The sequence below is a fragment of the Maylandia zebra genome, linkage group LG15 (genome assembly GCF_041146795.1).
Source record: "Maylandia zebra isolate NMK-2024a linkage group LG15, Mzebra_GT3a, whole genome shotgun sequence".
In the NCBI taxonomy this organism is placed as follows: domain Eukaryota; kingdom Metazoa; phylum Chordata; class Actinopteri; order Cichliformes; family Cichlidae; genus Maylandia; species Maylandia zebra.
In genome coordinates, this window is record NC_135181.1 from 38,366,284 (window position 1) to 38,388,698 (window position 22,415).

The 22,415-nt window shown below is 40.1% G+C and overlaps 1 protein-coding gene across 1 annotated transcript; it reads right to left on the reverse strand.

Moving 5' to 3' along the window:
• Positions 1-1,296: 1,296 nt before the first annotated feature.
• Positions 1,297-22,186, reverse strand: hykk.2 (hydroxylysine kinase, tandem duplicate 2). The gene is made up of 5 exons (XM_012922081.4): positions 22,102-22,186; positions 5,100-5,408; positions 4,105-4,247; positions 3,762-3,942; positions 1,297-3,523 (listed from the first exon to the last, which is right to left on the reverse strand). Exons 2-5 carry the CDS (start codon positions 5,401-5,403, stop codon positions 3,057-3,059), a joined length of 1,095 nt encoding a protein of 364 aa, XP_012777535.1. The 5' UTR covers positions 5,404-5,408; positions 22,102-22,186; the 3' UTR covers positions 1,297-3,056.
• Between the last annotated feature and the right edge of the window lie 229 nt (positions 22,187-22,415).

Sequence of the window (22,415 nt, forward strand, 5' to 3'; positions counted from 1 at the left end):
TATGGGAATTTCTGACCATTCTTCCAAAAGTACATTTGTGAGATCAGACATTGATGTTGGATGAAAAGGCTTGGCTTGCAGTCTCCCCTCTAATTTATCCCGAAGGTGTGCTGTCGGGATGAGGTCAGCACTGTTGTTGAAGACCGGCCCACACAAACTCCCTCATCTCTCTATGGACCTTGCTTTGTGCACTGGTGTGCAGTCATGTTGGAACAGGAAAGGGCCATACCAAAAACCGTCTCCACAAAGTTGGGAGCTGAAATTGTTCAAAATGTCTTGGTATGCTGAAGAACTAAGAGTTTCATCCACTGGAAATGAATGCCCGAGTCCAGCTCCTAAGAAACAACTCCACAACGAATTCACCCCTCTACCACACTTCAACTTGGCACAGTGAAGTCAGACAAGCACTGTTCTCCTGGCAATCTCTGCAATCATCCTGCTCTGTGAGGGTCAGCAGATGGCCTACCACATCGTCGTTACAATGCTGTTGTTCCCAATCGCTTCCAGTTTGTTATAATGCCACTAACAATTGACTGTGGAAATTTCACAACTAGGCACAGGTGGCATCCTATCACAGAGGTCCTGAGAGAGACCCGTTCTCTCACAAATGGTTGTATAACGGAAATTGAAAAAGATGAAAAAAATGGACAGGAAGATTTCTGAACAGAAATTTCAGGTTCAATAATCAGATAGTAGAGTCACAACTGAGCATAAACAACATGAAAGCACAGATCCATCCTGCCTTGTATCAATAGTTCAGACAGGCTGTGGTGGTGTAACTATGTGGCGTATTTTCTTGCCACACTCTGAGCCCCTTAGAACTCTCTGAGCATCACTTCACATCTGATTTCTTCAACATGACAATGAGTTCATTGTACTCAAAGGGCCTCCACAGTCACCAGATCTCAGTCCAACAGAGTACCTTTGAAAGCAGGTGGAACAGGAGACTTTTATCATGGGTGTGCTGCCATCAAATCTGCAGCTAGCATGTCAATATTTACCCAACTCTTCAAGCACTTTGATGGATTGGAGCGATGAATTACAGCAGCACTGAAGGCAAAAGAAGCCCTACTTGTTACAGTGTACCTAATAAAGTGGCCAGTATGTGTATGTCAGTGTAACATTACTCTACAAAGGAAAAACATACTTTTTGAAACAAAAATTACAATAAAATAAAATAAAAAATTGATGATATGATATATTATCATATCAGACTGTCGGTGATGTCAGTGATTAACAGTCAGTGTTTTAGTATTTACCATAAAGTCCTTGCTTCACTAATGACAACCACATGGGGGCAGTATTACACTAGATTTAATCAAAAATACTGTCAGGAGAAAATCACAACACCAAAATACATGATGGACATTTTTAAAGCTACTAAAGGTATAACTTTCATAATAAAATGATACATGACGCATGATAGCATCTGTTAGATCCGATGCTATGAATTATGAGTTAAAACTGCTGCAAGAGAAATGAGTGTAACTCATGTAAAGAGCCCTAACTTGAAAAGAACACAAAGTCATCGAGTCTTTTTTTAAAAAATTATGTTCCTAATACGTGATGTTTCTGCTGCTGATCTATCTGAATTAAACTTGTGTGATGTACAGCAAATATCATCCTTTCACTTTTGCAATTTGAATGTGGTAGAAAGTCTGTGCCAAAAACCATTTTGGCTCCAAAGCCCCTTCAATAACAGAAATAAAAACACAACATGAAATTCTTTAATTTATTTTTAAATTGACATGTTTTGTCTTTTAAATGAACTGTGTAATCTGCGTGATTTCAAATCCATGTCTTCACATCCATGTGTCTGCACTTGGATCTGTGTGTCTGTGATGAGATTTGGAAATGTGTTAACAAATCTGTTAACATCGATTTCTTAAAAGTGTAGAGGAACGTGGATGTGTTTAATTCAGACGTATTTAAGCATCTCTAAACAATCTGATTAAATCACTCTGTCATTTACCGTAATCTGTAAAATAAGATGACAATTCAGTTACTTTTTCCTTTTTAAGTAGATCTGAGGCACTTAACTGTGGGAGTTAGTAATCGCTTTTTCAGTTTCTCATCCATGAATTTGCTAATAACTACCTCTTCTTTTACAGTACTTCATTAATAGTTTTTATACAGTGTCCCAATTGAGAACCAAAACAAAATAGAGGCCCAGGAGGATGCAATCAAACAGATGATTATTGAACACACGCGTGGGAAGATGAACACTGCAAAACATCAGATGTAGATCTCCGCCCAAAAATATACTTCAGATTGCTTTTATAACGTCAGGGTTGGTTAACGCCCCTTCTCGCGTTGTACAAGAACATACTTTGTATTTTAAGAACATCATTTGCATGTTTTATAGACAATGAGCAATCTTAAGAGATAAATGCAGACACTGAAGTTCCCCTCTCTAGCATCTTCTCCAAATATGGCGATGAATTCAGGCTCTGATGTTGATGTCCTCCTTTTTGGCCCATCTTTTGTCACCTGTTACTAAGCAAACTCAGATGCAACAAGAAGCCGGATACATTCAGGCCTTCACTCAAGCCTGTTTCTAGATTATATGTATTATATGTGTTTTGTGAGCGTGTACGCAGTTTTAACCTTCTGTTGCTCCAAGTCACTTTTACAATAGATTGTCTGGACATTGCACCAAACAAAGCTTGAGACCTTCGATTGACTGAGCAGAATACACTTCTTAATAAGCACAAGATGCAATGTGTATAAAATGGTCTTAGCTGTACCTGTAGTAAAAAGGTTAATGTAATGGCAACAGCTTCAATAAATGTTTTACTGAAATGATGATTGATTTGATTAATGCAATGGTAATAATGATGAGTATGAGTAGCAGTAAAATATTTCCCTTATTCCACAACAGTATCTAAATTTCTTCTCAGACACATTATATACTCCTCTAGCTTTATTGAAACACTTTGACGTTCCTTGTTGTTCTGTCTGAAATAAAACAAGTTTAAAAGATATAAACTGTTTTAACTGTGGAAACACAATCTTCGTTTTTGTGGACAAATTGTCGCTCGGTGGAGTCACTGCCTTCATGAACGAGTTTGTTCCTGTCTTTCACTTTTGTCACTGAGCTGAGCAGCAGTCTCAAACCACAGCTTCTCCACCTGCTCCTTTCCTAACTCCCAGAGCTGCTGGAGAATGTTAACACCCTTTCTGGATGAAATCATCAGATACTCTTCATTTTCTGGCTGCAAGGTCAGAGAGTAACGACCTAAAACTAAGGACTGGCAAAAGCGGGACAGCACCAGCAAATATAGACAATCTTTCTCCACCTCATTGAGAGGAAGGACGCTTTCCCAGCCAGCAAGGACGGGTCCACCCACCTCGATGGGTTTAGGGTGCTCAATCATCATGTACATGACGGTGATTGCAAGCTCATGGATGTAGTAGCCACTATTCATGTCGCCAAAGTCCAGAATACCGGTGATCCTATAGCCTTCTTTATCGTTAGGCTGTACCAGGACATTGAGGTCATTGAAGTCGCCATGGTTAACGCCTTTAAAAAAGACATTTGAAAAGTGTATTTGTAAAATCAAACTACTACATACAATCAGCCAATGAGAAGCCAAGACAAGGTAATCAAGAAGTACAGTGCAAACTGTATGAGCAGCTCTCTGATAAACAGTTACTGGTCTTTAACCTTCACAGCTATGCTTTTATGACAATAAATATATTTTATGTTAAGTCATAAGCATGTAACTGATACATGTAACAAGATAATATTGTATACTCACATTTGCGAAAACTAGAGCGTTTGGGATCCACAGAGCTCTTGTACCCTTGGATTACAGACTTCACAACCTCCAGCAGAGGCTCTCCGTCTAACACGTAGAGGTAATCTTCCAGGAGAGCAACATTTGACAGACTCCATTTGAACCCCTCTCTCTCCAGCACGTGAAGATGAGGGTGTTTCATCTTAAATTACACCAAAAATGCAAGACATGTGTAAATGAAAAATAGCTGATAGACACATGTATTCTGGGCAGTTTCACGAAATTCTCTCCCGAAGATTCACTGAAATTCTAACACAGAGTGGACGCCTTTAGAAGAGATTTCACAGGACTGTTACTATGATACCTTTTTAATGACTGTGTCTATTTTAGCTGCAGTTTTCCCCATTTCATACAGCAGCTGTGGAGTTAAAGGAACCTTGGAGATGGTTGTCCCAGGCAAATAGGTCAACAGTCTCACCAGGTACTTCTGACTGCCAAAACCACAATCTGCCAAAAGTAAGGATATGAATAATTATAGGCTTCAATAAACTTGAACATATATGGCAGAGCCCTGTTCAAGGGCACAGGCGTAACAATATTGCTAATTATGCAAACTTCCTTGTGTAAGATTGCCCTTTAGCCCTAAGCCAGGATGTGTTATTCTAGTCCTGCAGATGCCAAGTTTGCCTGTGCCTTATCTTTACAGATTATCTGCGAAAGCAAAGGTCGAGTTCAACTACGCAGCACATTTATACTATGTCACAGAAACACAGTACTTATAAGCATGTGCAGTGTGCCAACATACTTAAGTAATGATGAAAAGTCTTTGGACACTGGTTCACTCATTTTCTGTCAATTTCAGGATTTTGTTTAGGGTCTAGGACCCACAATATCTGATCAGCCGTTATTGGCTGCATTTTGTGTTTCTTTGGTTATCTTTATCCAATAAAAAATGTATTTGGTGATCTGGAACATTTAAATATAAAAAAAATGATAAGAAATCTGGAAGGAGACAAAGATGTTCACAGCACTGTAACATAAAGAAGTCTCCAGTAAGCACACAAAGTCTTTTGGGGGCTTCGTAGTCCTAGGTTTAAATAACACTCTGACATGTTATCTTTAGATGTTACTGAAAAACAAACAATTTCTAATTATAATCACTTGTGATTCAACAGTGAATGTTTACAGGGAAATTGCTACAAAGCATTTTGACATCAGTCAGGATCAATTTGAGCCTGACTGACTGAACACCAAGTGCCAGGCTGCGGTCACACAAGCTTCATCGTGCATGGATGAAATTTTATGTCATGTCAGGTAACGATATTTTTTCAGATCTGAACAACGTGGCTGGTCACATACCAATTTCCTCCAGACTCATTCGCTCTCCTGAGGTGTTGGGCAGCGCGGTTTGAGCAGGAATTCCATTCTGTTGTAGGAAGGACATGGTGTATGTCTGCACCTCAATCAGCAAGGTATTCTTGCTGTCCTCTGAGTTCATTATCTTTAGGATATACTCGCCACCCTCACTGGGCGCCACATAGAAGTTCTGATCATCATAACTGGGCAGAGACTGAATCACTGATGCAGTCAGCCGGTAGAGCCTCTTCACAATCTCAGATACCTGGGAATGGCTTAAGTTGGGCTTGGCATTTTTTGGTGGCATTATTGCTGAAGGAAAACAACAAGCCATTAGAGAAGAGTTGCACTAATTTATAAAATCAACAAATATTATAACATCTTCACAAATTACAACAAATGCAACTGCAAAAAAAGTTAGAGTGAGAGAAACATTTCCTCTACCTGACTACCTGTTTTCATCTGCCTTTTACAGTGTTACAGTATTAATCAGGCACAATTCAATCATTGCCATGCTAGAACTGGTGAATCAGATCTTTTATGTGTTTTGTAACAATGATGTGAACTTCAGTCTTCATTATTAATGTTTACAGTTGAGCCGCACACATTTCTAGTCCTCAATAATAATAAAGGTGTTTAAAAAAGAGCAGAAAATTGCAATACACAACACAGAGATCAGTCCACACAACATGAGGAAAAAGCACAAAAGCCTTTACATCTTTTTTAGACACATACAACCACACAGTACTCACTTTAACAGACCTGAACCTCGCAAAGAAGCAAGAAAACTAAATACAGTAATGCCTTTTCATTAATAAATAAAATCATCATTTAAGAACTGCATTTTGTATTTACTCTTTAGCTAACGTGAAAATGATATAAAGATGTAAAACATGTAAATCTAGCAAATATGCAAATAAAATGAGAAGAGTAAGACATTTTATTGCAGCAGTGCTGTAGCAGATATTTTCCCTAACAAACTGAAAGACAGCTTAAGTTCTTCTCTGAAGATGCCTCTTTGAAAATGGCTCCACAGAAAACAGTTCAGAAAAGGCTTGATCATGCCCCTGACTTGTATGAGCAAACTAATAACAGTAGAAAGCTAAAACATTTTCAATTACTATGTAGATTTCCTATTAATAAATGTGTTATTACTGGAATTGCTGGCTCATCATCACTGGGAACTCAGTAATGGTCTTAAATTTAGTCAGTTTCCATGGAATGGACCCAAATGCTTCTTCTTTCTCAGGACATATTAATGCAGCAAAGTGCAAATGCAAATAAATACTTTGAACAAATTCTTAGAAGTCCATGTAATCCTTGTTAAAAACTCTATTATTAATGTGAGTTGACTTGTTTCAGTGCTAGCAAAATCACATCTGTCATAAATATCTGTCCCAAATTAATTACCGTGAAGCTGCATTCACAGCAGTATCTAGTGGGAATGGCATTTGATTGGGATTCCCCCCCCCCAAAAAAAAACAAAAAAACTCAATTTCAGCCACTGACAAACTGCATAATGTATGCTTCTTTACATTTAAATCCTAATTTCCAATTGAGAACTGACAGGAACCATACGATACCCAGGCCTGCCTTAGACCGTTCATCAGGAAGCACAGGAGAGTTTTTCCCAAATCAGAGAGCTGAGGAAGGTCTGGCAGGTAAAGTCAGCGTTCACAGTCACATAGTTCTCCTTAAACAGCTCAGAGCAGAACTTCACCACCTCCTCACATCTATCCTTCACATTTGGATTTATTCTCCTGCTGGCACTGATAAAGGACCCTTTAGCTGTCTCCCCCACTCAGTCATTTAGCTCCAACATCTGCTGTCTCTTCTCAGCAACCCTCACCCCATCCCTTATTTTTCTACCTCCAAGTCACTGTTCACTTTTTCTCAATTCTTTCAGCACATCCCACCAAACTCTCAAGAACTCAAAACCCTGGCTGTTCTGATTCTGAGGCAGCCAAAAGTCTCTGAGGTTAGAACAGAAAGTAGATTCCTGATCTGTTTGAGTTGTTTCTGACGACTCAAACAGATCCACAGAATCTCTGAGAATCTCTGCCTTCATTAATCTGTTATTGTGAACAGCAGTAATGAATAACCCATTGAACCTGTCCTTCTATCACCTGCAGGCTTAAAAGAACAGATTTGCTAAGATGTTTGAAGATTATCTTAAGCAGTACTGTGCAAAGTCAAATCTTGCACTACAGGTAGTAATAGAACGGACTAAACTGGGCTAACTTAAGTTGTGTAATGGCAAAGCAGCTTGATAATTTAAAAGTATTTCAAGAGTGTGTATCTCTGGCACAAAACATTGAAACAAATGGTGTGTTTTGTAATAAGCTGCTAGCAGTAAAGTATCTAAAGATACAATTTGAGATGGGTTATTTTCTACCTGCACCATGTCAAACTTTCAGTGTGAAGAGGAGGAGACCTAAATGCATCCATGAGACCATCTATATTACCCAACAGTGTTGCAGAACCTGGGTGTGAGTCAATGGTCCTGCTCAAGCCCTACAAATATTTTATTGTAAAAACTTGTTAAATCAACAAATATTGTATTCACACCATAAATGAAAAGAACTGCAAAGTAAAGCTAAGCTGAAGGGAGACTTCATAATGCAAACATAATGTGACAGTTTTGCTTGATCCCCGAAGGACAAACACAGCTGTGATGAATCCAGCTGTGTTTGATTTTTTTAGCTACACCTCATATCATAATATTTTACTTCCAGGTAGCCACACTCTCTTGCAATTTGGGAAAATGGCTGCTTTTCACTTGTTTTCAGAATTTAGCAAACTCACAATTTAAGATTGGTTCTTTTCTATCTTTAGATACTTTACTGCTGGCAGCCTATTACAAAACACATCATTTGTTCCAATTTCTTCCTGCCAGAGATACGTACTCTTGAAATTATCAAGCTGCTTTGCCATTACACAACTTAAGTTAGCCCAGTTTAATCAGTGCTATTACTACCTGTAGAGCAAGATTTGACTTTGCACAGTACTGCTTTTTTAATCTTCAAACATCTAAGCAAATCTGTTCTTTTAAGGTCGTGCAAATCTAGATCCCAGAGCTGCTGTCAGCACAAACTCTGCTGGACTAAAGTTCTGGTAAGTGTATTTTTTTTTTTCAAAAGATGTAAATTGTTGTACTCTGAAACGGAATTTAAATTTTTATTTTCATTTCAATGAATGAAATGATAATGTAACATTGCTTATGAAGTTACTGCTACTGGGTAAGGCTGTTTTTGTGGGGTTTTTTACTGCAAAGTAAGATACTCTTCAGTATCCTGTAGAGATGGCACGATACCACTTTTTTATGTCCGATACCGATACCGATATCATAAATTTGGATATCTGCCGATACCGATATGAATCCGATATAGTGTTTTTTAATCAACAAAACTGTTTTTTAAAATATCTTGCTGCATTTTGCAAGTCTGCAAGTTCATACTCAAGTTTAAAACAACAACTACACTAAAGCTATTCTGTTATACCTGTATACAAAAAAAATATTTCATAGTTCAGCAATACTGATCAATCTAATAAACTTAGACCTACACCATCCTCCCTATTCTGGTATTTTAAAGAGTACTTAGCGTAAATATTAAGCAACCTAACTAATAGGGTTCCAACTCCCAGCAACAACAAAAATAAATAAATAAAAAATAGGGAACCACCCCTCACGCTCCACCTCATGATGCTTAATCAACGTAATCAACCTTAATTTGATGCAGTGTGAAAAAAAATGCACAGAAATCAATTATTTTTCAAGAAATATTAAATAGATTCAACATCTTTCTTCAACAAAATTGCAGACTGCACAGATGGTACCTTCCCAAAGGAAAATGTACTATAGCTTACTAGGGTATATATATTAGACTTAATAGTCACTATATACAGTAATTGACTTCTATTCATTTTACATCAAATTAAAACTTTGGGTGTCAGATAATTATTTATTAAAAGCTCGACATTTTAAATGAGAATAAGAAAGAAAAGTATGTCTTTGTGCCCCCTTTTCCCAGTTAATGCCCTATCGGCCCCCCTGGCTAAACTTTGCTAGATCCGCCCCTGCACAGTTACCAGCCGTCAGCTACGTAGAAAAAGATCCTGGTGTAGAAAGTAATAATAAATAAATTCTAACAACAGCTTATCAAGCTTAAACGTGCTGCTGTTGTTCAGCCGCTGGTTTCCTCTTTCTGGCGCAAAGTGGGCCAAAAACAAACAAGAGAGACTCACGACAGAAAAGCCGATCAGCTGATCATTAGCAGTTTCACGATTGAAGTAGCAGCCGGAGAGCGAGAGGCAGTCGCTCGTTAAGCTTAACGTGGGAATGCTTTACAAACATTCAGAGATGGACTTACACACTTGCTTTACTTCTCTCGGGGATAACTTTGTCGGAGATGAAATGCCAGGTTGCTAGCGAAGCTCCAAATGCTATCCAGACCACCGACAGGTCCCGCATGCCACAGCCGCTCTATCACGTGATGCATACTGCTCCGACGTTCTGAGGCGAGTTACGGCGTGTTGCAAGTTTTGTGAGGTGCTTTCGTGATATTTAATGGATCGGATTAAATTTTTTATTTTTCTCCGATATCCGATCCAGTAATTTAGGTCAGTATCGGACCGATACCGATACGTAATATCGGATCGGTCCATCTCTAGTATCCTGTGTTAAGGTTATCAGGTTCATTAATCTGGCTTTAGATTAATGAAGGTTAGATCTAGTAGTAAATTAACTCTGGTCTGTCTATCTCTGGTACACCACATACTGACATACCAGAGATGGGCAAACACGAGTCTAACAGACTACTTTCCAAACACATTTCCAAATCTGTCACGATAGCCTACTGAAAGGTGACTTGTAACTGACGATTTGTCTGTATATTCAGTGCTTCTTGCAGAACATTGTAAATGTATTTACATAAGATAAGATAGAACTTTAAGAACTTTAAGACATGTTTACAAATGTCATTATAGGCATTCTGAATAAACATCTACAGATTCCTGTACACATGTATAAGTTTGACACAGTTTTACAGATCTGTAAATGTGTAAAAAAATAATAATAATAAAAGTGCAAACACATACACACAAACATACAGATTTTGATACGCACACACAAATCTCTACGCAGACTGAACGACAGAAAAAAATCAACATAACTACAGCAGTAATGGTTAATTGAATAAAATCATTTTAGTTTAATCCACAATTCTAATATCACTATGCAAACATGAGGGTTTCTCTCACATTTGCAACTAAAAATAGTATCTATGAGCACGTGTGTGAGTAAAAAATATTATAACATTAAGCCCATGCAGGCGGCAGGTTTTTTTAACAGAAATACTGCTAAAACAACAGCAGCTGAGAAGATCATGCAGTTCTATTTGAACATGTAGCCAGAGTCTGCCTCTACACACACAGAGTCCTTCAGTTGGTAAGTTCAGGTTAAGTGAGTTTTTTTTTCTAGCACCTATTACTATAATGTAAAGTTAACTTTATAGCAGATTGTTTTACACAGTGAAAATCTACAGTAAAGATACAGAAGTTACATTAAAATTTGCAGATGAACTGCTACCTTAGTCTGTTACAATGTTTCAACTAGACAGAGTCACCTGCAACAAGCAAAGCTGACCTATGAAAATGTACTGGCACAGTAAAACTCTGAGGCACTGGCCTGGGGCTGGTAGGTTAGATACTGAATGGTTCAAATTAATTATTAATTATTAATTAATAACACCTACACCATCCAAAAGTCTGCTCTCTGCAACAGTAAACGTCGCATTAACTCACAGGGCAAACCTCAGTTCTGAGAATGCTGATCTGCTCGCTTTTCTTCATAGCAGACATCACATGCTCCTTTTACGACTTACAGACACACACTTACTAGCACACTTACACGTAGACACACAGCACACACAAAATACACACATGCATGAACACACACCATATACAGTTAGGTCCATGTATATTTCACACTGACACAAGTTTTATTTATTTACCTGTTTACTGAAACATGTTCCAATTATAGTTACAGTGGGGCAAAAAAGTATTTAGCAGCCACCGATTGTGCAAGTTGCCCCACTTAAAAAGATGAGACAGGTCTGTAATTTTCAGGATAGGTTCACTTCAACTGTGAGAGACAGAATGTAAAAAAGCATCCATCCATCCATCCATCTTCATCCGCTTTATCCGAGGCCGGGTCACGGTGGCAGCAGCCTAAGCAAAAAGGCCCAGACCTCCCTCTCCCCAGCCACCTCCTCCAGCTTATCCGGGGGAACGCCAAGGCGTTCGCAGGCCAGCCGAGAGATATAATCTCTCCAGCGTGTCCTGGGTCTGCCCCGGGGCCTCCTCCCGGTGGGACATGCCTGGAACACCTCACCCAGGAGGCACCCAGGGGGCATCCTTGTCAGATGCCCGAACCACCTCAGCTGGCTCCTTTCGATGTGGAGCAGCAGCGGCTCTACTCTGAGCCCCTCCCGGATGGCCGAACTTCTCACCCTATCTCTAAGGGAGAGGCCAGCCACCCTTCGGAGGAAGCTCATTTCTGCCGCTTGTATCCGCGATCTCGTTCTTTCGGTCGCTACCCACAGCTTGTGGCCATAGGTGAGGGTAGGGACGTAGATCGACTGGTAAATTGAGAGCTTTGCTTTTACACTCAGCTCCCTCTTCACCACGACGGACCGGTGCAGCGTCCGCATTACTGCAGCTGCAGCCCCAATCCGTCTGTCGATCTCTGGCTCCCTTCTCCCATCACTCGCGAACAAGACCCCGAGATACTTGAACTCCTCCACTTGGGGCAGGAACTCATCCCCGACCCAGAGTTTCCTTACTAGAAAATGGAATAAAAACAAGACCACTGAGAATCTCAGTCGACCTGGGGCTCCATGCAAGATGTCACCTGATGGGGTCAAAATCATCTTGAGAACTAGGGCTGGGCCATATTATACCGTTCACGGTAATACCAGTATAACGGTCGGCAACGATAGGAAAATGAAATATTGCGATAGAATGTGGGCAAAATGCGCATGCGCAGTGCCTTTGTTTTCATACGCTCATACGCACATGGCAGAAAAAGTATGGCGGCAATGGAGGATGACACGGACGAAAGCGCATCTTTGAATGAAGCGGGTGAACCAGAATTGGTCAGTAAAAACAGTGCAACTTCGGTGGTGTGGAAGTGATTTGGTTTTCGTCCATTGGATACCCATCAAAGCACAATTTTTTGTAGAACGTGCAAGCGGGCCGTGGCAAAAGGAGGAAACACTACAAACCTATTTTATCATTTGAAGCAGAAGCACTTCTTGGAGTACAAAAAAGCCGTTAAAGCACGTGAAGAGTTGTCCGCTTCAACTAGGTGGTGAGACCAAAGAAGATGACTCAACAAACAATCGACGTAGCTTTAAATAGCTGCACGCCTTATGACAAAAGTAACAAATGCTGGGGGGAACTAACTAATGCAGTGACACATTGTTTAGCCAGGGATATGATGCCTATTCAGAGTGTGGAAAGAGAAGGCTTCTAAAAGATGCTTAAAACGTTCCATCCACGCTACAAGCTACCCACAAAGAAATACTTCTCTAAAGTCGCCTTGCCTGCTTTATATGAAGTAGGGCTGCCACAAACGACTATTTTGATAGTCGACTAGTCACCAATTATTTTTGCGATTAGTCGACTAATCAGATCATGCATCCATTCGACGTACAGCGTATAGCTTATTGCATTAGCATGCATCTGCTCTTATATAACTATCATTAGCTTACAGCTTTAAGTGTTTAAGGTATGTGCTAACTAAAAATAAAGACAAGATGATAGTTTATTACATTTTAATGAAATTTGCAGATCGTTTCGGTGAAGTTTAATAAACTCCTTGCTATCTAAAATATAACAGGACACCGGAGTATATTCTCGAGCATCTCACACTTCTGATAATCAGTTGTCTGCTTGACGTTTATTCAGCTGTGTAAAAACTGTAACTTTAATCTCAGCCAAACCGATTTACTCAGGCACAAATAAAATACTAAAAAAAAGCCAAACGATAACATTTTTAAGTTATCTAAGTGACTTATATATGTTTAACCTGAGTAGTGAAAGATGGTGGTGGGTTTGAAAACGATTTGCCGGGAGTCCGGTGTTCTCAGCGGCTCTAGTGAGCCTAGCCCCCGGCTAGCTATCGAGCTAGTGGGTAACAGACGCCTCCGAAAACGTTGGAGAGCTTTTGAAAATATGTGGTGTCTTGATAAACTGAGCAGATATTTGAGGTTTACGCAGTTACATTCTCGCCTGAAAATATGCTAAACGTTTATTTTGTGACCCAGAAAGAATAATAAGAGTAATATTAAAACTAACTAGCTGCCGCCATTGTTGGAAACTGAGCTGGGCTGCGCTATGAATTCTGGGACACAGCTTCTTCTTCTTCGGGGTTTAACGGCAGCTGGCATCCTTGTACATGCAGTGCTGCCATCTTCTGTTTCAGTCCATTATTACACTCTTAAATCCTACTACTTATTCCTGCGTCTTTTGGGATCTTACAAAGCTTCAAACGACGTGTCAACTATTAAATCAGTCGTCGACGATTTTGATAGTCGACGTAATCGTGATTAGTCGACTAATCGTGGCAGCCCTAATATGAAGAGATCCGTACTGAGGTGTCAAATGCATTATCTTCGGTGGAGTTTTTTGCGTCCACCACGGACATGTGGTCAAGCCGAACATCAGACCCCTACATGAGCCTCACAATACATTACGTGGACAAAGACTGGAAGCTACAAAACACGTGCCTCGAAACAGGTTTTTTCCCCGAGGACCATACTGGGGAAAATATAGCCAGAGTCTTAACCCTTTAGAGCCGATCGGAGCGGACACGCTCCATTTTGCGTAACTATTTTTAAATCCCGGTAGCACTGCAACCACGTAAGCTAGCGCAAAAAATTTTTTTGTATATGAAACCGGAGGAGTTGTACTTACATCTTATGCCATCAGCTTGTCCTCGGTCACGGTTTCCTTCCACATAAAGCTTTGCAAAAACTGCATAAAAAGCGCTTGCAGGAACAAAAACATAATATTCCAGAAACACGCTTTTCCGATCCGATCAGCTGTTCATAACACTTCCTACGTTGGAATAGATGTCAGCGTGAACTTTTGCATTTCCGCCATTACCTGCCCGAAACCGGAAGTGACGTCATTTTCGCGGAAATGTAGTCTTTTTTACCATCAGGGCCTCAGGGCCTATAGTGGTCTTTTTAAAAGTTATCTTTGACTTTATGACTTTCTGTGTCGTTTCTGGGATGCTTAGGACTCATATTGCACTGCTGGAAATAGTTTATTTTGATGCATATGCTGCTTTTTTGCAAATTTGCAGTATAATATTTATTTTCGTTTTTCCTGCAGTGTATAAAAATTGGTGTATTTCAAAAATAAAACTATGAAGACACTCAAAATAAATTTCCTGTGGTGGGAAACTATTTTGTGCAACTTTTTTGTATTTACAGTTTTGAGGGATAAGCCTCTTAAATTTCTCTAACTAGAAATATATGTTAAAAAAGCAAAAACGATTTTCAATTTTTTTGTAGTTTATTGCACTTTTTTGCAATTTATGTAATTACTATGCACTTAATGAATACATATTATTAAAATCTGGGCTATAATGGTTGTATTGATGTATAGCAACTTGAAATGCTCCCAAAAATGGCTCCACAGCATGTAAAAATATAATATAAGCTCTGGCGGACTTGGTTCTATGGTAGGTCTTAAAGGGTTAAAAGAGTTCCTCAGCTCGTGGAATCTTTAGGAGGAAAAACAAGTGTGTGTGACGACAGTCAACGGGGCCAACATTGTGAAAGCCGTCGCACTCAACAACTGGACCAGACTTTCATGCTTTGGACATCGCCTGCACATTGCAATAGGTACGTTTTTTTTTTTTTGCAATAGGTAAGTTAATTATAAAGTCAGATTAAGCATATATGTATATATATATATATATATATATATATATATATATATATATATATATATATATATATATATATTAGGGGTGCAACGATACACAAAATTCACGGTTCGGTTCGGTTCGATACTTTGGTGTCACGGTTCGATATTTTTTCGATACAAAAAAATGTTCATGCATTTTTAATTTGTCATTTATTAAAATTATAAATATATATTTTAACTCAAAAGTACAGTTTTTAAATTTAACCCTAACCCTTGTGCGTGTTTTTTATTTTGACAGCGAATGCGCACCTGCGGACCACTTATGTGCAGCCCTGGTTATTTAGCTCGTCATATTGCAGCCACAGAAATTATTTTGTCCATGAAACCATAAAGCTGCACTTTCTTTTTGCCTTATAGTCTGATTTGTCATAACTTCTCCGTTTTGTGGTAAGCTTTTCTTTGGCTGTCACTTCTTCACCCTGACCTGTCTTATTTGGCTCAGCAGAACTGAAATGTTTTTACACACGCACTCACATAAGCTCAGCGATTCTCTGCGCGATCAACCTCTCACATGTTTAAGCTTGCTGCGGGAGATTTCACTTGTCATGTTTGCATAGTAAGCTAACGATTAATAAGACGATGTCAGAGGAATTGGTGCAGAAATTATCATCACTCACAGATCAGTGCTGTCGCTCTCTATACACAGTTCGCACGATTGCAAAGTGAAAGCAAAAAACAAGCGCAAATTCAAACGCGACTTCAATATGTCACATATTGACAGTGGCTCACCGATGCCAATGACATAATTACCCAGCTACATTTCCGAAAGAATGCAAAAGCATTGACATATATTTTTCCTACAATAGCCCGACGGGCAGGGAAGAGATAGATTTTGGTAGCCCGACTGAAAAAATCGCTAGCTCCGGGACGTCGGGCTAGCGATATTGCAAGCCCTGTATCTGATTGAGGAATCACTCATCTTTGGAAAAGAGAGTTTATTACAGAGAAATGTCTCTTTCCAAAATAAAAGCTATACTATCCGCTTCTTCTGGGCTATATTCTCAGCAGCATAAGGAGAATCATGTGCTAACAGCTGTCTAAATGACTCGGCTAAAGTTAGTAGCATGCTTGCTTTTTTTTGTCTGCTTCCACTTGTCTTTGCACTAGGATGATGTCGGTGTAAATGTGCAGTCATATTCGTTGTGTTCCCACTAGTGCTTTCAGGTTAATCTCGTTGAAATGACCTTAACGCCACAACACGGCAAATCTCCGTTAACGAGCTACCGCCGATCGCTCCGTGCATGGGGCTAGACGGCCAACACGTTAACGAGCTAACTGCGCTAACACACTAGTTCACACCAATGTAATTGAGCATTGCATGGCACATCCAACATACTGTTTTACTTTAGTCCATGACTCGCTTACCTTCAGGGTCATACGTCACATGAAAACCAAAATAATTCCAAACGCCAGATCTGAATGAGATTCAATTTGCCTGTTGCAAGGAGAGCTTAACTTCTGTCTCGCTAGCTTGCCCTGCGCTCTTCCTCCTGACTATGCTGTCTGTGTTGAGCGCTCAGTGGATCTGCGCTCGACAGTGCAGCCTAGGCGGAGTAGTCGAACACAGATTCACTGAGCGCTCAACACAGACAGCATCGTCAGAAGGAAAATTGATAAAATAAATTACAAATGTTGTATTGTTCGATACATATGCGTACCGAACCGAAAGCACTGTATCGAACGGTTCAATATCGATACGAATATCGTTGCACCCCTAATATATATATATATATGTATGTATATATATATGTATGTGTGTATATATATACACATAACTGGGAACAGCTAAGATACTGCGCAGGACCCTCAAGCTCCCAGGCCTCTGGTAGAGGACCCGAGCTTGAAGGATAAACCGCCCCCAGGGGCGTGCTGGGTGTTTGTTTGTTTTTTTATATATATATGTATGTATGTATGTATGTATGTATGTATGTATGTATGTATGTATGTATAGATAGATAGATAGATAGATAGATAGATAGATAGATAGATAGATAGATAGATAGATGTGTGTGTGTGTGTGTGTGTGTGTGTGTGTGTGTGTGTGTGTGTGTGTAAATAATTGTGTGTTATACATAAAACGTAAATGTCACACATTCCACACCGCATTAATATTGCTGTTGAGTAATGAACTGTGTTTCCTTTTAAATGTATGTCTTTTAGAAAGAAGTGTGAAGGACCCAAGGATTGAACGAGCAGTTGGAGTGGGAAAGAAGATTGTTGCTGCTTTTGGCCACAGCTGGAAGCGCCAGCGAGCTCTGCAGGCTACCCAAAAGGAACTGGGCCTACGAGAACACAAACTCATAACTGAATGTTGCACTCGTTGGGGTTCAAAGCAGAGAATGATCCAATGGCTGCTGAAACAAGAAAAAGCTATAACACAGGTTTTAGCTGCTGATAAAACCACAAGGCATCTCATGTTGACATGGCAAGACATTGAAGTGCTTGACTCGGTCAGCACTGCATTGAGTCCACTCCTAGAGTTTACAGATGCTTTCTCTGCTGAAGAGTATGTAACCATTCCATGTGTTAAGCCTGTTCTTCAGATGTTTAACAATGACATGTTAAAAGTAAAAGAAGGTGACACTGAGCTGACCAAAGACATCAAAACAGCAATACTTGACTACATGAACAAAAGCTACAAAGACAGTGTCACAGAGAGGCTGGTTGACATGGCTTCTTTCCTTGATCCACGGTTTCATACAGAATATTTCAGTGAGAGTGAAAGCGAAGCCATCAAAGTTCAAGTCATGAGTGAACTAGAGCATCTTGACCCACACCAGGGTAGCACAGCCACAGGTTTTTCAGAAACACCTCATACATCTACTGGTGACCAAACAAGTCAGCGAGCTGTTAAAAAGCTAAAGAAGAATCTCGGGAGTTTTTTGAAGGGACCAGTTAGTGGCAAGAAAGAGGTAACTGCAGAGAGGTTATCATCTGAACTGAGCAGTTATGTGAATAGTCCACCAGCAGACAGTGAGTGTGATCCTCTTTCGTGGTGGAAAGTTCACACAGTAAATTTTCCCCACATCAGCAGATTAGCTAGGAAATACCTCTGCATTCCAGCAACTAGCTCTGCATCTGAAAGGTTGTTCAGCACAGGTGGAAATGTAACTTGTCAAAGGTCCTCCCTTAAGCCCGCATCTGTGAACATGTTAGTGTTTCTGGCAAATAATCTTAAAAGTTGAAATGTAGAAAAACTTCCGGGAGCAGTAGCATAATTTATCTATGTTTTTGTTTGTTTTGTTTTTACTCAAGAGTTTGTGCAATATTATTATTTGACTTATTGATTTTGCACACTGCACTTTTGTTGCAAAGCACCTCTTAAGTTTTGTGGATATACATGATTATGGATAACCATGTATATAACAGTATTCAATTCAATTCAATTTTATTTATATAGCGCCAAATCACAACAAAAGTTGCCTCAAGGCGCTTCATACGTATCATTATGAATACGCATTCATTCATAGTATAACCACTGTTGAATTTTGTGAGGCTGTAATGCACGTTAAAATAAACAGCTGCTTGTTTAAACAAAAAGAAATTGATGGGGTTTTTTCCCCACTAATAAAGTTGTAGAGTTGTATTTTGTTTTGCGTCAATTATATCGTCAGTTATATCGTTATCGCAAATTTTCAAATCTATATCGTTGTTACGGTCGCTGACCTCTAGTGGCTCTCCCTCTGTAGAAGAGGTTTTTTTTCTCCTTTTCTTGTGTTGCAGGTCTGCCTCATGAGCCACAGCTGAGGTGTGTTCCAGCTCGTGAGCCACGGCATATAGTCTGCCATCCTAAACTGCCACACCCCTGCCACTTTCCCCATTTTTGCCAGAGCTGTGAGCTGTAGTGTTTAGGGCAGCGGGCCTTAGTGTGTATGTGTGTGAGAACTTAAACTCTGTGGAACTTTGGTTTTCTTTCTTTTATTGTAAGCAAAGGTGTGCCCTTATTGTGTTAATTAGTTCATCATTGTGGAAGCAGGTAGGGGTTCTCTGCCATTTTGGTTTCAACTGTTTTCTCCTGTTTTTGGTTAGACAGGGAGCTCAGCCATTGTATTTTGTTTTGGTTAGTGAGTACTTGGTTTGATTTTTAGCTAAAGGGGGTGTTTTGTTTGTTGTTTTGGCCTTGGAGACCCTGAAGAAAAGAGCTTCCCTGTGTTTATTTTTACTGCAGTAGTTTTGGGCAATAAATCACGTTTAAATGACATCTATTCTCCAGTAGTTCATGTGTTCTCTTTCACTTTGTGTTACCCCTCACTCCAGTCAACACTTCGTTTTCAAGGGGGGGCGTAACATAAGTTGGGGCTCGTCCGGGATTAATTTTGGATATGGCACAGTTTAGCCTGGGTGATTTTATAGCTAAGCCTGCATTAGACCAGCTTGATGCATGTAGGAAGGAAGATTTATTTGCCGTTGCCGCGCATTATGAAATCCCTGTGGCTAAGTCTATGAAGAAGAGCGAGTTAAAGTCTCTTGTTGTCAGTGGGTTGGTTGGGAAAGGTGTGTTCCCTTTAGACGTGGACTCGGGGGATGACGCGTCAGACCTCGAAACCTCTGATCAGCCTGAGGTTTGTGCTGAGGAGGGGGCGGGGACACCTACAGTGGTCAAACCAGGTGAGGGAAAGCCACCAGCCTCTCTTCCACGGTTTGAGCCCTTCTCTGTCGAATCCAGTAATCCCAGTGTTAGTGCACGCTTAAAGGTACGTTTAGCTCGTCTTGAACTTGAGGCCAAAGAAAGGGAACGTAAGGATGAGCTTGAGTTCAAGCTAAAGTGTCGGCAGCTAGAAGCTGAGACATCTATTAGGTTGCGTCAGCTGGAGTTGCAAGCTAACAAATTGTCTCCTGAGCCTTCTGCTCCATCTTCAGTGAAGGATGAAGATAACAATAGTAATCCTTCAGATAATTCTCCCCCTGCTCGTGCACCGCCGACATTCGATGTAGGCAAAAACATTGCCCTAGTTCCACCATTCAGGGAGACTAAGGTGGAGGCCTATTTTAATGCGTTTGAGCGCATTGCTATGGCTTTACATTGGCCCAAGGAGGTTTGGTCCCTTTTGCTTCAGTGCAAATTAATTGGTAAGGCACAGGAAGTATGCACAGCTCTCACTATCGAGGACAGTCTTGTGTATGACAATGTCAAAAGCGCTATACTCAGAGCCTATGAGTTGGTGCCTGAAGCCTACAGGCAGCGTTTCAGGACCCTGAGGAATGGTAAATGGTAAATGGCCTGTATTTATATAGCGCCTTACTAGTCCCTAAGGACCCCAAAGCGCTTTACATATCCAGTCATCCACCCATTCACACACACATTCACACACTGGTGATGGCAAGCTACATTGTAGCCACAGCCACCCTGGGGCACACTGACAGAGGCGAGGCTGCCGGACACTGGCGCCACCGGGCCCTCTGACCACCATCAGTAGGCAACGGGTGAAGTGTCTTGCCCAAGGACACAACGACCGAGACTATCCAAGCCGGGGCTCGAACCGGCAACCTTCCGATTACAAGGCGAACTCCCAACTCTTGAGCCACGATCGCCCCACTGCTCAAACATTCCTTGAGTTTGCAAGGGAAAAAGGGATACTATTTGATAGGTGGTGTCAAGCAAGCAAAGTTTCAGAGTTTAACGCATTGCGTGAACTGGTATTGTTGGAGGAATTCAAAAACTGTGTTCCTGACCGTACAGTGCTGTACCTGAATGAACAAAAAGTTGCCACTTTGCAGGAGGCAGCTGTCCTGGCCAAAACTACACGAGGGGAACTGGTCAATGACCTGAAGAGAGCTGGGACCACAGTAACAAAGTTCACTATTAGTAACACACTACGTTACTAATAACTTCTGCTTAGCTTTCCGAGCTTCCCTCGGGTCCTCTTAATTGTTGTGATGCGTGTTCGAAATGCAGAGAGGTGCGCTCGATTTGCCACACGGAGCAGCGCGAGAGTAAAGCACGAGGGAGGGGCTAATAATCGGCTCAGTCATTTTTAATGATCGTTGAAAGCCCAGATCGTAATCGTGATTAAAATTCTCCCTATGCAGTTACACTTCAATAGGTCTAAGCTGCTCGAGGCTACCCATCAGTGTTACTTTTTCACTCACCTTTTTTTTCCTACTTCATATGTGTTTATACACCACTCTGCATTTAATCAGTAGTTAATGTTAATTTCTGCCAACATGTCTATGTTGTGTCTTCCTCCCCTCACCCCCAAGCGGTCACAGCCCTGCCTGAGCCTGGTTCTGTTTGATGTTTCTTTCTGTTAAAAAGTTTTTTCCTTCCCACTGTCACCAAAATGCTTGCTCATAGGGAGTCATCTGATTGCTGGGGGTTTCTCTGTTTTATCTTGAAATTGCACTAACTTAAATTAGCTTAATAAAATATATTTTACTCAAGTATATTTTGTCAGTCCCCTTAAAACAACATCAGCAAAACATCTTTGACAAAAAAAAGCCATAGATGCTATATATGCTACATACAGGCTGAATACAAGCTAGTAGCTTTATTCAGACTGTGTTTAATTTTAAGCCATTAAAACACACTCAAATAGCAATTAGAATATGTTTTATATTTGCTAAATTGACTCAGTCTTTATAAAAGAAAATTCCTAAGATAAGCCTTTGAAATAGCTGAAATAAACCAATTTAGCATAAGCTAGAAACCTTAGCTAGTCATCAGAGTCTACCAGAAATATTCAGGATTTCACTCACTGATTCCACTTCTTTGACTTCTTCTAACAGTTAAAAAAATATGTTCATGCTGCATGCTTGTTTCATGTTAGCAGTCTTTGTGTTTATGAACTCCCTACATTGTGTTTTTCATGCATTTGTTCAGGAATCTAACTTAAATAAATTTTAAGTCTTCATCATCCTCATTTCCTAATGTTTAGCTCACTCTCCGTCTGTTTTGCACACTTACACACAGCCTTGTGCACGCTTTAGGAAAAGTTCATAACTTGCTCGTGTGCCAAGTAATTAATAACAAATGCAAAACAAAAGGGAAAAATTCTGGTAGACCTACCTCTGCTTTCTGTATGCCAACTTTGTGAAATCGAGAGGGACTGTGATATTATGCCACTACGTGTAACGGAAAAGCGTCTGCTTCCTGTTCTTTCAAAGTAAAAGCTCAAAGAAAACAAGTTCCAAAGCAGCTTTATAGTGAAGCAATTTATTTCAAGTTTTGTTTTGTTTTTTATAGATATAGTATTTCCTGTTATTTTAACAGTTGTAAAATAACCGTGTTTCTGTTTTTAAATAAATAATGATTGGTTAAAGCTGTCAAAGGGATATTTAGGGCCAGCAAAACCATCCTTTGACATTAAAATTCTATTGACT